At 35.6% G+C, this 17,727-nt stretch overlaps 1 protein-coding gene across 2 annotated transcripts in view; it reads left to right on the forward strand.

Annotated features, from left to right (window-relative positions):
- The window catches only part of MAK (male germ cell associated kinase), a 49,805-nt gene that overhangs the window by 21,110 nt on the left and 10,968 nt on the right, over positions 1 to 17,727 (forward strand). For both annotated transcript variants that reach the window (XM_039857651.1, XM_039857652.1), the window contains 5 exons: positions 1,666 to 1,837; positions 2,844 to 3,011; positions 6,516 to 6,827; positions 10,950 to 11,122; positions 13,868 to 14,007. In XM_039857651.1, the coding sequence (XP_039713585.1) occupies positions 1,666 to 1,837; positions 2,844 to 3,011; positions 6,516 to 6,827; positions 10,950 to 11,122; positions 13,868 to 14,007 (965 nt within the window). The remainder of the gene's footprint in view (positions 1 to 1,665; positions 1,838 to 2,843; positions 3,012 to 6,515; positions 6,828 to 10,949; positions 11,123 to 13,867; positions 14,008 to 17,727) is intronic.

Raw genomic sequence — 17,727 nt, forward strand, 5'->3', positions numbered from 1 at the left:
CTTCTTTGTGAACAAGTCCTTTATATTATGGTTGCATTTTGTTTTAAGTCACTTAGAAATCTTCAATCAGAATTTTTGATAAATGGAGTACCAAAACTCTAAAGTTTTTGAAGCTTATAGAAAATTGTGATTATTGAAAATGAAGTTTGCAAACAGGAAGACAATGATATTTATCCCTACAAATGTGAGGAGGAACTGATTTAGAAAATCTGTTTTTTCAGGAAGGATCTTTTGAAGGAGCTTCTGTTTTCATTTGGGTAAATGTAGATGCTATATTGAAATGGAATGCAATTGAAGACTTATTTTCAACATCTAAATTTGGCAAAAAATTCAAAATAATTTTTGTCTTATAACAATATTTATCAAAACAGATAATAACAGATTTTGCGAGGATGTGGTGAAATTGGTACCCTCATACATTTGCCGCGGGGAGTATAAAATGGTACAAAACAGTCTGGTAGTTCTTCAGTGGTTAAGCATATAGTTACCATGTGATTGATTGTCCCTGGGAAAAGCAATTCCACATCTAAGTATATAACCAAGAGAAATGAAAACAGTCATCCACGCAAAAACTCGTACATGAGTATTCATAACAGCATTATTCATAGTAGCCAAAAACTGGAAACAACCCAAATGTCTATCAGCTGATGAATGGATAAACGAAATGTTGCTATGTCCATACAATGCCCTATTATTTGGCAATAAAATGGATGAAGTACTGATACTTGCTACAATGTGGATGAACCCTGAAAACATGTTAAGTGAAAGAAGCTGGTCACAAAGGACTAGATAGTATATGGTTCCACTGATATGCAATGTCCATAATAGGTAAATCTATAGAGACTGAAAGTAAATTAGTGCTGGCAGCATAGGGGATATTGGAGAGATATGGGGTTTCTTTTTGAGATAATGAAAATGTTTTAAAACATTGTGACGACTGCATGAATATACTTAAAGGCATTGGATCATATACTTAAACAGATGAATCGCATATTATATGAATTACATCTCAATGAAGCTTTACTCTGGTAACAAAAATACAATACTTCAGAACATTTCGGCTGAAATATTGACACATTTCAATGTGGAAAAAAGAGAACTGAGACTATCCTCCACCAGATACCTTTGCTTTAGAGTAGTTTTCGCAATTAAAAATATTGTCACATGAAGAAATTGAGTCATTCGTGGGAAGATCAGCACTTTCAAACTGATAAACAAAAAGAAAGTAAAAACCCCACTTCTCAGGGATAATCTTTATCTTTTATTTTATGCTCTTCATATGAATATATCATGGATATAATGCTTTGTAAAATTATACAACTGTTTCCATTCAGAATTTATCTGCTTCCATTCAGAGCTTTCCTCCTTTTCTTTAAGATATCAGTTAGCACCTATTTCCATATTTATTTGTTTGAGTTCCTATCTTAAGCTATTTGAACATTTTATTTATATTAGTCTCCAGCCCCACTAATTGTTTGTGGTCAGGGAAAATGTGTTATGTTCTATCGAACCCCAGCACATTGTGCAAATGCCTGATGCACAGAAGGTATTTAATACCTGTTCTTGACTGAAATGCACAGCCAAACAGAATAAAGTCCTATTGCCACTCAATCTTTGAAACTACAATCAAAATAGTCTGTTTTGTTTTGTTTTCTATTTTCATAGGTATCGTGCTCCCGAAGTTTTGTTAAGATCTTCAGTTTATAGCTCTCCCATTGATGTGTGGGCTGTTGGGAGTATAATGGGTGAACTATATACATTAAGACCACTTTTCCCAGGGACAAGTGAGGTCGATGAAATCTTTAAAATTTGCCAAGTTTTAGGGACTCCGAAAAAAGTAAGTACTCTTGTCCTTAAGTTGCTATAACTTTTGATTATTTATAACTTTTGCCTAGCTATCTGATAGTTTTACTTTTAAATAGGCTTACAATTTAATGGTTAATTTTCTTATAATCCTTAATTTTTTTTTTTATTGGGATGGGCTGAGGATTACAAGAAGCCATAATCCCCCTAGACTGAAGAAAAAAGTACTTGCCTTTCTTTAAGAACCTAAGAAAAAAAGCTCTATATTTAGAATTCTATATATTTAGCTCTTGGTTGATGACCAGCTGACTACAACATAGACAACCTTGCTTAGACTCTTTCCTGCTTGCACTGTGAATATCCCTTGACATCGACGCCTTAATCCCAGGTGCCCTGGATCTTATTTTCTCTTAATCTTTTCTCAATTGCTTTTGTACACCTTTACCATGGACATTTGATTTCTTGAACTGAGTACTTTTCAATTAACTATTGCTTTCACCTAGGTCTTACTTTCTGAGATGTACTTAATATGTTTAAGTATATATAATTACATTCTAATTAAATTAGTATGTGCTTTCTAGTTAACAGTAGACAACCAAATGTAGCTATTAAAGCTTTATCATAATTGTCATTTCCCAGCTATGTGCAATTTTTAACATCGGACACAACATATAACATATAATCAAGTTCTTTGTAATAAATAATCAGCCTTTGCAAAACACATGTTGTTATTTGTTCAAAGTCACCTGGATCTCATCATCATCATCATCATGATCCAAATACCAGTTTAATAATTTGAAATTTATAAAAATGCTTTCTCATCGTCCTAACTTTTGGTTCAATGTTCTTTCTATACTGTTTGCAACACTAAATTGTATATGTGGTCTGGGATTTCATTCTCACATTTATTGATATGAATCAACATTAAAATTTTACATGAGTGATTTTTTTATTATTACTATGTTTTAAATTGATTACTAATTTTCTTTTTGCTCTCCTTCTATCTGCCTCCTCCCCCAACTTATATATTCCTTAAACAGAGTGACTGGCCAGAAGGGTACCACCTTGCATCCTCAATGAATTTCCGCTTTCCCCAGTGTGTTCCTATAAATTTAAAAACTCTTATACCCAATGCCAGTAATGAAGCTATTCAGCTTATGACTGACATGTTGAATTGGGATCCAAAAAAGCGACCAACGGCAAGCCAGGTAAAATGAATCTCCCTGGAATACTTTTTTTTTCTTTTTAATGTTGAAGGTTTACAATATCAGGGATATTTTCATTTGCAAAGATAAGGTTATTCTCAACCAAGGTTTTACCAAGAGAATTAAGGCATCAAGGCACGCAGAATGTGTAATGAATTAATTTCTAGCCATCTAAGATCTTTGGGAAAATTGCAAAAATAGCACTCCAGTGATTTTCTGTGTTTTGTGGTTAAAATTAGTAACTATGAAATTGAAGCTGAGAGGAATAAATCTCTAAAATGATAAAAATCCAAGCATGTGACAGGCTAGTTAGGAGGAAACTTGTCATGCTTAGTAAAAGGCATCTCTCCAATCATAAGATGTAGTGGAGTCTGCGAAGCTTTCCTTGTGGTTCGAGATGGATTCTTCTTCACTCTCAGGCTCCCACAAGAGGGCAGCATGTGGCACTCATGCTTGACACCTTGTGTTGTATCTCAAATCTCATGGTCTTTAAAACACCATGGTTTTAATTTAAAAAGGCTTAAATTAAAAAGTTATAATAATATTTATTGTATTATTATTATTTAAATATAAATTCAGTATTAAAATTACCAAATAATTATTTGGCTTTAAAAAAATTAAACTTGAGAAAATGTTTTCTGAAGGTCATCTGGAAGAAAAAAAAAGGAAAGAATAGTCAAGACAGGTTTGCCCCAAAATAAGTAATTTGAAGACGGTGGTAGGGGTGAACAGCTTTTGCTATAAAATATTAAAATAATCTGTAAAGTGGTAATAATGACAACAATGAAGGTACTAGCATAAGAATTGACAAACAGCTCTGGGTTGCAGAAACTGTAAGTCAGTGTAAGCTAACATGGCATCACAAATTGGGGGAGGAGGATTGTTCAGTAAATGTTACTGGGACAATTAGTTAATTCTTAGGGGAAAAGTAAGTTTAGGTTCTTTTTACCATACTCTACAAATAAATCACAAAAGTTTTAAATAATGGGGGAGGGGAATTTGGGAAGTAACTAAACTATTAAGAACTAAAGAAAGTATAGCGAATTTTTTTATCTCAAGGTAAGTAAATGATGGGTATAAAAGTAATAGAAGAAACCATAAAGAGAAAACTTAGAAGAATTGATCATAAAAATAAAAATTTTTTTCTTATATTCCAATCTTTTTCTTATATTCAAATTTTTTTCTTATATTCAAATCTTAAATTTGAAAGGCAGTGAGTTGTTTTTAACAAACACTAGAGTGTATTTTCTAGTGTTTCTAAGCATTTATTATATTTGTAATAAAAATATAATAAAAGTCTTTAAAATTTACCTAAAAAAAAGAAATGTGGGCATGATACATAAAAAAAATCATAGAAAAAAATTAAAATTACTAAAAAATTTTTTTAGTGTTCAACCTTTGTTCACTATCATAAAATGCAAATAAAAATGAAGTATTGGTTTTCTTATCCACTAATTAACAAAAGATAAAAATAGTTTAAAGGCTATTTCTCTAAGTACTAACAATTTTGTACTGTATAGAAAGAAACTTAAAAACAATCAGAAAGTTGGGTAAAGATTTATACCCAGAGATGTTCAAAGCTAATTAAAAAAACTGCCCATTGGAAATATAAGCCTAAATGTTTGCAGGGGAACACTTAAAGTATGTATATCCTTACTATTATTATGCCACCATTAAAATGAAATTTTTAAAATAACCATTTCAGAGAATTCTCAAGCTCAAATCCTAAGTATAAAAGTAAGCTTAGGTATGATTTTATTAGAAAATATAGATATGATTTTATTAGATAGATATGATTTTAGATATGATTTTACTAGAAAATATATACATATGTTATACAACTAGAAAAAAATACTGAAAAGAAAAACAACAAAATGTGAGTGGTAGTTTTCTCTTGGTGTTGGCATTAGAGATGATTTTAATTTCTTCTTGAGAACTTTCTATACATTCCTTATTCTGTGCAATGATCAACTATTCCTTTAATCAACAGGGATAAATGCTATTTTTTAAAAAGATTCTCTTCCTGAAGGATGGTAACTGTTATCTTAAAGGGGAAAAGTTGTTAAGAAATGAAGCCTTAAAATTGCAAAACACATTCATAAAGACTCTAGCTCCAAAATATGCATTATTAATTTAGGAGTATTGACACACTAATTAATGTGACTTTCTGTGCATCAGGTACTGAGGTAGTTAAATTGTCTATATTTGTTGAGTTCCACTTAGCAGTTTTAGTGTAATAATGAACACATACACCCGTTATGGTAGAGGATGTCTTAGAATAAAAACTCTTTTCACCTCTGACAAAATATACCTCCCTGCCCTTAACCTCTTTCTTGTTCATTATTTCATAGCTGTGCTTTTTAGTGGAAACAGGGAGACCTAATTAGAAAGAGGTTAAGTTATGGGATACAGGGACCATGTACAGAGCTGCCTCTGTCCCTTATACACCTGAGAAGTTAACTGTGAAGTCAGGGTTCTGCCCAGACACAAACTTAGTAGAACTGGGAACTTGTCAACTGCATCCAGGCATATAACACTGATAAGAGGATCAATATCCATAGCTGAGCTGCACAGAGGCTTCAGCTCAAGACCAAGTTTCATCAACCTCTAGACCAAGTTTCATCAACCTCGGCACTAGACAGTTTTGACCAGATAATCCTTTGTTGTGGGGCCTGTGCTGTTCAGCAGCATTCCTGGCAGCATGCCAAAATGCCAGTAGCATTTCCCACCCCCAAGTTATGACAATTAATAATGTCTCCAGACATTGCCAAATATCTCCTGAGGGGCAAAATCACCCCCAGTTGAGAACCATTGCTCTAGACTATGTCACCCAGACAGTTATTAGCACCTCCCAAAACCATGCAATAGAAGCAAATTGAATGGATCCATCTAGTTAAAACCCAAACAATGACCATTTTAATGAGTATATTTATATTATCTTCCCATAAATGTCTTCTCTTTGTCAGTCAAATACACTTTAACAGATATGCATTTATATTCTTCTTAGAATATTTTTATCAATGGTAGGTATGCTGTATAATACTTAGGCTAAGAGTAGCCCTAAATTTTAATTTTACATGATGTTATAGTTAATTATTTCAAATAAACTACCTAGAAGGTTTTCTTAACTCATTTCTTAATGCCTTTGGATGGACTCTAAACCATTACCACTATCTAGCATTTTAATTTGACTTAATCACATCAAATTTAGCCACTGCTTATAAGCTAGATTTTCTTTTCATACAAAATCTTAACTAGAACAGTTGCTTTGCCTGGATATTTACATTCTTCCTACTAACTAGTACTTTATTTCTCTTAAGAAATTTATTTATCATTTTTTTCCTGGTTATCTTTTTAAAGTCACCACGTGGGAGAAACTGGATGCTCTCTAAATCTAGGAAGCTTATCTAGACTAGTGATATATGCCTAGCCCAGTGCCGAACAACAGTTTATGTGCAATAAATTTATGTCAAACTGTTCTCATTTGTTATTTCCATGCTTTTATAGGCATTGAAACATCCGTATTTTCAAGTTGGTCAAATATTAGGCCCTTCCTCACATCATCTAGAATCCAAACAGTCTTTAAATAAGCAAGTGCAACCACTGGAATCGAAGCCATCTATACTTGATCTAGAACCTACGCCTCTGCCAGATATAAATGATCAGACTACTGGACAGCCCCAGCCTAAATACAGCCACCAGCCACTGCAGCCCATCCAGGCACCACAGAATACAATTGTGCAGCAAACACCAAAGCAGGAAAGTCAACAGAAACAGCCGCAAATACTATTTCCAAGTATTGTCAAAAACATGCCAACTGTAAGTAGCCCGTGATTCCTTAGACACAATAGTTTGACTGACTCAATTAGGATTTTGTTTCTAGACATTCTTAAAAATGTGGGGAAGGATATAAAAGATTATTCTACATTAAAGCCTCTGCATCTGGGTGTCAGATAACTTAAAATTCTAAGTTAACTGTCAGAATGAACATAATAAAGTTTGCATGCTACAGACTTTGACAGTTACTTAGATGCTAAGGACTCAAAGAAAGAATTGAAAAGAATCTGGAACTAAAGAGAGCTGATCTTAAATCCTAAGGATTTTAATAGTAATTTTATACTGTTTTTAAATGTTAATTAACATGAATAGAATGGGTTTTTAAAGTGTCAGGCATAGTGTAAAACTTCCTCTTCCCACTTCTTGTTCAGTTCAGGGAGCCCATCTGGTGCCATATATTTTAGCTGTCTCCTCAAGATGTATACTCCCAAATGCATTTGAATTATGGGCATTTTAGAACTGAAAGAGATCTTAAAGAACACTAATTGCTTATCCAGTCCTGCCATCCTTATATAAGTAAGCCCTGCCCCCAATAGCACTAATCACATTCTAACATACTACTAATTCTTTCTTACATGTATTGTTTATTATCTGGCTCTTCTTACTAGAATGTAAGCTCCATGAGGTCAGGGATGTTTGTCTTGTTTATTAATACAGATACAGAATGGGGCCTGGCGCATGGTACATTCTCAACAAATATCTGTTGAATGAATGAATGAGTAACTGTCCACACTATTTTAAACCACATTAGGGTCCTGAGAAATCCACATCATCTTTGGGGCAATTCTGACCATTAGAAAGTTCTTCCTTATACTGAGTTAAATTTTTTTTTTTTTTTTGTAGCTTTTAACAAAAGTTAATCACTCTTCTAGAAAGGCAGGCTTTTAGATATTTGAAAATAGCCCTCTGTCAGCCCTGTTCTCTAGGAGAAACATCCTGGATCCCTCACGTGGTCCACATATAACATCATTCACCAATGGCTGAGTAACCCTTGGTTCCTGCGTATGAAGGAGCCTTTGAGTCTCCTCACTGTCTTGCTTCCCACTTAGAACGAGGCTGCCAGAACTAGAGCAGACAGCAGGTGGGGAGGGGAGCATAAAACAGCATGAATCACCTCCAACATTCCAGAACCATATATTCACTTGTGCCACCAAGGGTTACATTTTTGTTTTTGTTTTTTTCTTGGTAGGCACATCAAATGTTGACTCATACCGAGAGGGAAGGAAGTTTTCTGAGTAGCCACTAAGCATCGTACGCTATGCTAGCTAGGCCCCCTGTATACATTCTTCAAGTTGAAGTATCCAATAACATAGCCCTAAATTCTTAGATAGCTAATAAGTTCCAGAGTTCAGATAGAGCATTCTGTCAGCTAAAATTCCTGTCTATTTTTCACAGGTGCTTCTGCTGAAACACATATTCTGTACCTTTCTTTGTGTATTTGATCTCTAAAATTCAAAAAGTAGCAAGACTTTACTTTTACCTCTCAAATTTCTAATAAGTATTTTGAACCCTTATTGTGCCTTCTCAGTTTAACCATTCTGCTCAGCTTGTTATCAGCTATGGATTTGTTTAATTGTTCATTTTTTTTTCTCCTGTACCTTCCTGATGAACAGAATAGCAGGCCACTAGAACCTTCTTCTAGAGTGACACTGATCCATTAATTCGTGCTCTTGGTCAGATTATTGTATTATGTACTTGTCTTAGTCAACTAGAGTTGCCATAACGAAATACCATAGACTGGGTGGCCTTAAAAACAGAAATTTATTTTCTCATAGTTCTGGAGGCTGGCAAGTCCAAGTTCAAGGTGCTGGCCAGTTAGATACCTAGTGAGGGCCCTCTTCCTGGTTTGTAGATAGCTCCTCCTTGCTTTGCCCTTACATGGCAGAGAGACAAAGCAAGCTCTCTAAAGTCTCTTCTTAAAAAGGCATTAATCTCATGATGAGGGTCTCACTCTCATGACATTGTCAATCCCCAAATACTCCCCACCCCCGCCAAAGGCCCCATCTCCAAATACCATCACATTTTAGTTGGGGTATAAATTTTAAGGGGCATATAAATTTCAACATATACATTTGGGCGGGGGGCATAAACATTCAGTCCATAACAGTACTGATCCACCTTTGTTATCCTACCATTACTTTATTTCACTGATATAGTGAAAGACCCTGTCACCTACTTTGCTGGGGTCCATATAGACTACATGTATTCATCATTCACTTTTTATGAAAAATGGTGGCCTATATGATCTACCACTTCTTTTATTCAGTGCTCAAAAACTTTCCCTTTAATTTTAGAATCTTTGCCCTCATCCTATACTAAACTTATTAATATGGAGTTTGTAAAAATCCACCTTCTACTTTATAAAATTTATATTTGCCTCTCTCTAGTTTTCTCAGACATACAAGACTACTTGATATTACTGACATTGTTTAGTAGCATACAGCATCAGCTCACTAAAATATAATTCAATTGGAATGAGATTCTTGAATTCAACTAAGTATAACCTTTGATTAACTCTACTTATGTGTGGGGCTCCTTAGGCTGGAGCTCATTTTCCCTGACAACAAAAACAATAGTGTAATAGAAGTTGGCAAATAACACTTTTTGTCATCATCCATCACTATAACACTATGAGCTTCAAGCAATAGCACATCCTTTCTTTAAGCATCTTCTTGCTCCAAACATACTCTGCTTCCACATTCCCTAATTTTCAATTGCCTTTTGGATTTTTCAGTTTGTATGTATCTCTGTGTTCATTAGTGGTGTAGAAATCTGACTATTGTGGCTTAATAATGGGTTATTTTTCTCTCATTTCAAGAAGTGGGGGTGGTGGGCAAGACAGGGCTGGTGCTACTTGTAAAAGGAACCGGACTGCTTCTGTCTTCCTGTTCTACCACCCTTAGCAGGCAGGTTCCATTTTTATGGATACAAGATGGCTGCTGCTCCTTGTGTGGTTGTATCTGCCTTCTAGAAGGGGGAAGGGTGAAAGACTAAAAATGGCTCTCTTAGAGGTACTTCCCAATAGACTTGTAATTGTAACTCACTGGCTAGATCATGTCACCTGGCTACGTAGCTGCAAGGGAAGCTGGGAATTCAGATATTTTAACTGGGGCATATTGCTGCACTGAACAAAATATCAGTAAGAAAAAAGGGAGAATGACTATTGAGTAGGCAATGAGCAGTATCTGCCACACTCTCCTTTGACCTCTGTTTAGACATATACAAAGTCCAGACCTTTTATTCCTTGTTAATAGCAACTGTATTTTTTCCTGAGCATTCCAACCACTATGAATCTGTTATCCTTGTCACTGCGTGCCGCTATAACTGCAGAGGCCTCCTATTTGAAAAAGCTGACATTTCTAGAATGCTACCTTTATCACATCACTTTTTTCAGCTCAAAAGCATCCAGTGTTCTCCATTGCCCATAGAATAGCTTCAATTTCTTAGGCAGACATTGAAGGCCCTTCATAGTGTAGTATCAGTCTGTCTTTGCAACCTTGTACTTCAGTACTTCCAGAACAAACCATCTGCTTCAGTAAATGCACTCTACTCTTTCTTCCCGGAACAGACTCTGGCACTTTCTTATTAAAAAGCCATACTTTATACATTTCCTCTTCCAAACTAGGATAATAATAATAACAATAACAACAACATTAATAATACCTAACCTTTAATAACTCTTACTATGGGCTAGGACCCACCCTAAGGACTTTTGATGTATTTTACTAGATAAATAGTGTATATCCACATTTCAGGAGAGGAAACCAAGGCTTCGAGAAGTTAAGTCAATTGTCCAAAGAGACACAGCTACACATGGTAGTTTTCCAAATTATATATCAATTAAGAATTAATTATAATCCTAAGTATTCAAGTCTGCTGCCAAACCAAGTTCAAAAAAATTTCTCCTTCCTCTCAAATCCTATTGTATTTTTAGCATGTGCTGCTTATTTTTGTTAATACTTTTAAATGTGTATATATGTTGTCACCTTAACTATATGTAAGGCTTCTTGAGAATGGGGACTCTTAGTATCAAATATAATAGCTTGTGTATAAAAGGCATTCAGCAAATGATTAAAGATGATGATGACTGACTTTCCACCACAGAAGCCAAATGGCATGTTGGGGCATAAAAGCGGGAGAAGGCGTTGGGGTCAGACTGTGTTCAAGTCCGGAGATAGCTGGGAAGAGATCGAGGACTCTGATTTCGGAGCTTCTCATTCCAAGAAGCCAAGCGTGGGTGTTTTCAAAGAAAAGAGGAGGAAAGATTCTCCATTTCGGTAAGATTTCAAATTCCTCCGGAAAGTATATTTCTATCACGCATCAACCTTATTTTACTCATTAAGTATAAATGAATGGAGACAGTAAAAGACAGTAAGTAGCTTAACGTTTTCTTCCACAAAACCTAAAACTCTGTGCCCGCCTCTGAAAAGGTAAGCCTCTTGACTTCTCACAGTAATGATTCTCAGTATTATGGCTGAATGTTGCATGTATGTGGCGGAAGGGGTTCTTGTTAAATTTTTCATTTGCCCTTTTGAATTATGATCACCATTATTCCTATTTGAAATTCACATGCCTATTTTCAAAAAGCAAAGCATAGTCTACAATGGTAATGGCTTCTTCGGATGGTGTCCAGATTCAACTATTTTTTTGCTTGCTACTCTAAACTTTTTTTTATCATTTCCTGAACTTTTTCTGAAATTTTAATATCTCTAGCAGTCCCTTTTCTTTTTATAAGTTGAATCATTATTAGAGCATTATTCAATTTTGAAGCGAGGGTAGGTTAAATTTTGGTGAATGTTTTGGAAGAATATTTTCTTTTTTCCTCTTTTGAACAGAAAGGAAATAGGGGTAAAAGATATGGCATGAATCAGGGAAGTTTAATAACTATTTGGCATTGTATGGTGCAGAAGTCTTTACTTTGGGATACACATACCTCTGAGGACACATGAAAATTCTCTAAGAGAGACATATGCTTGGACAATTCTTAGTCAATTAATTTCCAGATCTTCAAGTTCCGTAGGTATTATTCTCTAAAATACTTGAGAATAAATGTGCTTAATCCTCCTCCCACTTTGCTAGAAAGTCACACCTCTCAGCCATTTCAAATCTTGTATGAAATGAGGGTTTAGCACCTGTGAGGTGCTAAACAAAAGGAGAAATTAGAAGACTGCCACCTTCAGCTCAAAAAGTTTTTGTAGTTCCTAGCCCTATACAACCCTGCATTAGAAGTAGGGTATTTTAGCTTGTGTTGGAAAGCATGGAGATCCAGAACCACTGAAGAACCAGAGCCTAGTGATACTTATTCTTTTAAATGTACTAGGATGTACTGTGAAACCGTTTGGTTTTTTAAAACCTATGGATATAATTATACATAATTTTTTGAAGATTCAGAGTATTTTATGGACTAAGGTAATTAAAACTTATTTTATCAAGTTGTACCATGAAATACTCTAATTACAGTCAATACTCATATTTCATCTTATAAAATGTTTACTGTTTTCTCTCTATTAACAAGAAACTAGAAATAAACTTAGAAACTATGTTGTTATTTTAGAAATATTTTCTTGTATCTGGGAGAAAAAGAGTTTGAAGACCATTGGTGCAGTATGTAGATGACTTGAAACCCTTTTTTTAAAAACTATGTCATTCTAATTCCAGCTGAATTTTATCATAGGTAAATTTTAGGGGTAGAAGAGGATTGAATCTAAACCTATAGTTAAGATAAAGTTTGTGGTCTTTATACTTGATTCTGGCAAGGGAACAATTAGTAAATTTCCTAAACATCAATTAGTCCTTTTCTCTTAAAATTCTTTAGAAAAAGAAAACTATTTGACAATGAACTTTTAACGTAGGTATTTCTTCCATTTTTATTTTTTGGTATCTTTAAATGGCTTTATATACTTTAGACATATAATAATAATTATTAATATACTACCATTTATTAAGAACCTATCTAAATTTTATTTATGATTTTCATACTCCAGTAAAAATATCTGCAGAATAGGACACTGAGACTCAGATAGGTTAAATAAACAGGTTGCCCAATGTCAGATGAGCAACAGAAGCTCAAACACTCAGTGAACAGAATGGATTCTGCTATTCTTTGATCAGTTTCTCAGGCAGCCTGGTCTTCCCCATAAAGAATACAAAATACCAAATACTAAAGTGTAAAACCTTTACTTAACTGTTGTCTTTTCGTAAGTGAACAAAAGCAAGATATTTATACTTATTTACATTTATACTTGTATTCCTACTCGATAGACATTTACTAAATACCTACTTGGTATTAAGCAAAGGTACCAACATGATATAGTCTGTCTTCTATCCATCAAATGTATAGCAGCAGAAATAAGACCTTTAAGTTACTATAACATAAGACAGTGTATGTATTAAATGCCCCTAGTAAAGGAGCTGCAGGGAGCTCTAAGAGTTCTGTTTATAGGCAGACAACTTTGAGGAGAGAGGATATTCTTTTTAGAGTAAGCAGTTTTGAAGATGAATAGAATTTCAGCATTTGGCTGGGGAGAAGGTAAAGAAGCCAGAAATGGGTGGGGCCGTTTCTAATAAAAGAGACCTACTTGTGTCTAGGGCCATCCCAAAGTGGGCTGGGGTAGCCAGCAGTTCAAAGGGCCAGCTAAGTCAGTGTCAGCCTCCAAGGGGGTCCCAAACAACCTCCTTGATGATACATTACATTAGTAGACAGGTGACAATGGCTCTGATTTTCTTCCCACATTATAAATCCATAACTGCAGCAGTTGTAGGATAGAAACATATTATACACAGACAATGTGCTGCTCAGTTATAAGGCTTTCTGTCACATATTGTCTAGTATTAGAAATGATTCTATACATTGTCTAATATTTATTGCAGGGGAAAGTTGTCCTTTAGTTTTCTCTGATGAAAACCATTTAGGTGAGGTCACCTTGCCCGGTTTGAAAAGATGTGCAGGGGGTGGATGAGAACATAGTAGCTGTCATCTTCTCATTTTTCACGCTGAATGTTATGTTATGTTGACTTTCAAGCCTTCCAGAATCAGTACAGTCAGGCCCAGCTGAGGAAAACAAGAGCTTACCTGCTGCCATTTCCCTAAAATCTGATCCTGAACTGTCAACTGCTTCACCAGCTAAACAGTACTACTTGAAACAATCAAGATACCTTCCGGGTAAGTAGAGAAAAAAAACATTTACTGCTAACTAGAATATAGATAAGTTAGGCTCAGGTATCTTAGAATCTGCAGAAAGAGCACCTATGAAATAAAAAGTATAATCACAGTACTCTTTGCTGACTCAATCTTGTCAGTACTTGTCACCAAGTACTTTTCTGGGCCTCCTGCCTCTCTGAAGTCTGCTCAAGAAATGGCTAGCAGCCAAAAATCAAGATGAAGAATATGCTTCAAAAAATACCGTATTCTCCCGCCAAAGCTATACCTTTAGGAAATGCTGAATTTTATTAAAACAATTCCACACCCATACAACTTTTTATAAAATGTGGAATTTTATATTGTTTCCTAAATTATCTGATTTCTGATTTCGAAAGATCATTTGGGCTGTTGGGTAGAGCATGCTAAGAGCTCTCCAGGAGCTTATGTTCTAGTGGAGAGAGAGAGAAAAAGAAAATTAGCAGGTAGAGGTAAGTGCTACTGTGAAAACAGGGAGATGAACTCGAGTGTGACTGCTGCAGGGTGTGGAACACACTCCTCGATTCTCTAAAATTTAGCTGATGCCCAGAAGAAGAGAAGGAGGCAGTCGTGTAAAGAGCTGAGAAAAGATGTTTCGGTCAGAGGTGGGGAAGACACTGGCTTATTGGGGATCACCTATGAAGAAGTAGAACAGTAGTAGCAGAAAAGGAGGAGGAGGAGCTGAGAAAGGGGAAAGGAAGCAGCCCGACAGATGAGGGGCAAACCACAAAAAGGTGGTTTCCAGAGGCAGAGAAGGGAGAGTTTACCTGAAAGAGTTGTTTGCTGCTGAGCAGCTGGATAAGAGGGATAGAAATGTCTGATTAAATTTGGCAGTGGAAAGGTCCCTGATGACCTTGATGGGCAGTTTCAGTCTGGGATGGGGAGGGAGATCTGGAGCGGGTTAAAAAGTGATGAGAGATAAGAAATCAGCCATTAAAAATGTAGACAACTCTTTGGTGGTGTTGGATTGTGAAGAGGCAGTTAGAAACGCAGCCATACCAGAGTGGGGTTTGGGGTAAAGGGGCACCTCAACAGTGGTGACTCTGGGACTTTTGGAGCAGATTTGTGTGTGGATGGGAATGATCATTTCTAGAGTAGATCATGCAGAAGAGGAGGGGAATGAATGAGAGACTGAAAGGCTTAGACAGTTGAGAAGAGTTGGAGTTAAGACCGTAAGAGATGGCATGTACTTTTGAGAGGAGCAAAGATTCTTGTGTTGTAATCTATTTAGATACCAGTTGGTTTGTAAGTTTTGGCATTAAACCATGAGGGAGTTCTGGTCTGCAAAAGCAGATGTATAAGAAAGTTCATAGGACACAGATTCATGGGGGGCACTTTTCCGTGTTTTTTTTGTTGTTACTGTTGTTTCTTAAATCAAGTACATTTCATTGATTGAAATGTAGCAACTCAGTATTTATACCTGTAGAAGTAAGCCCTCTGGTTGTGGGAAAGGCTACTGTAGATTTTTGTCAGAGGATAAATGGATCTAAAGCACCCCCATTTTCATAGTTTGGCTCCTAACGTGGTTTTCAGGAATACATTTCAGGGTATATGAGACCCTTCTAGTTGTTTCCTTTTTAATCATAAAGACCTAACAAATTCTGAAAATTACTTGGGGTCAAAGCATGGCTGTAACTGAGATTTAAGAATGTCTCAAAATTAGAAAGAATTATTTGAAATGTTAACTTGAGCCTTACTGTTAACCCTGTCAGTATTTTTTGTCTTGAAGATGATCCCTCTAGAGCTGAGTGAGATTTGGAAATAGAATTGAGCTCAGTGCAGTCACTTGGACAAACATTTATTGAGCACCTATCATGAGCCAGCAACTGTAGAGGATAGAAACCCAAATGAGAAGTGATTTTTGACATTTGTGATCCTAAGTTATTTTTATAATTGAATATCTTCAGGAATAAAAAAAGAAAAATCTCTTTGGGGGCCCTCTTACTATAAAAACAAGTATAAAAGGTCTTATAAAGTATCAACCTTTAGGATCATGGGAGCTCTAGAAATGTACCATATTATTTCAGGGCAGCATGACATTATACTACAAGATTTGGCATATCTGTGACACTGGCCTTCAGGGAAAGAGACGCAAGAGTCATAGCTATTGACCTGCTACTGACCGGCTGTGTACTGGAACAAGACTTTGAGATTCTGTTTTCTGTTACTTACAATGGGACTGCAGTCATCAGCTCACCCTGTAAGCCTTAGGTACTTAATTATCACAAGGTAGTTGCAAATAGAGTATGCAGTGGAAGTGCTAACATCTCTCCACAGCCCTCTGGTCTCACTGCCTGATCCTACAACCAAAACTCTCTAGCTTGAATTGATGCCACCATGTTGGCAGGCAGGAAGAGTAGTTCACTCCATAGCACTTTTGAAATCCTGGTCTGTGGATCTTCTCGAGTACCAATTATTACTTAACGTCCTTCCTTCCACCATGTGTATCAAATGCCCTGTATCATTTCTATACTTGCCACTCCTACTGCATTTAAAATTTCTTAACAATGACATACAAATTTCTATGTGATCTGACCCCTGCTCCCCCCGCCCCAGCCTCATTTTATGCCACTCCTTGTTTTTTTGCGCCATACATGCTGAATGTCTCTGAGTTCTTCCCAACCTCAGGTCCGCTGCCAGCACTGTTGCCTCTCCCAGGAACACAGTCTCCAACCTCTACCAAGTTCTAATGATTCATATTTCGGCTAAAAATTACTTTAAAAACAAAAGTTATTTGCCCTCTCAGTACCAGATCCTTCTAAACAATTTGTACACCGCTATTTACCTAATTATTTATAACTATTAATGTACCTTTTCTCATTAGAGTAGATTTTAAGAGCCAAAAGGGTAGAAACTTGTCTATTTTCTTCACCACTTTTTCTCTAATGCCACACACACTGCCTAGCACATGGTAGGTGCTCAGTAAATATTTGCTAACTGACTTTTTAATCTCCTTTGAGGTGAGAGATGATAGTTATTAATTTCTACTTCTCTCTAACACAGTGTTTGGTATATAGATAGTACCCAATAAGCTTATAAACTAATACATAAATGACTTAAAATTCTAGATTGTTTTATTTCCAAAAAAATGGAATCTTTAAAAAACAAAAATTAAAGCCATTATCTTAATAGTGTATATATTTACTTAAAAAAACTAGAGATATCTCAGGGCTACCTGGATTAACAACACAATTTAAATATTCAAGGCCCATTTTAATTTGTTCAGTTAAAGAGTTTTAGTTTTTCCCCGACTTTGTACTTTATTTTGTACAAAGTATATGGTTTTTTAAAATTATTTTTTACTATTTTTTATTATCATAAAGATGTTTTTAATATAATCACTATCTAGTGCATCTTCTTCATTGTCATGTTATAGCCCATTATAGTTCTATCTGTAGGTATTCTATTAGAAAGCAAAATCCATAAGGAGTTTTATCCTATAAGAAAGGGAAATTATTACTTGATGGAATATTTCCTTAGAGAACGATGACAGGGCGACCTTGAGGTTGTTCTCTGTACAGAACAACTAGGCTTGTTTCTGGCTTCAAAACAAGGATATTATTATATGTCTCATTAATGTGATACTTTGCTAAGGAGTTCCCTTTGTGAAGAGCAAAAAGTTCAACTGCCTGGAATCAGTTGCTAACTTCCTACATTAATGGTAGTCATCAGTGAGGATTTATCCTATAGTAGCTACAGAAAACT

Source organism: Pteropus medius, unplaced genomic scaffold, assembly GCF_902729225.1.
Source record: "Pteropus medius unplaced genomic scaffold, Ma_sr-lr_union100, whole genome shotgun sequence".
In the NCBI taxonomy this organism is placed as follows: Eukaryota; Metazoa; Chordata; class Mammalia; order Chiroptera; family Pteropodidae; genus Pteropus; species Pteropus medius.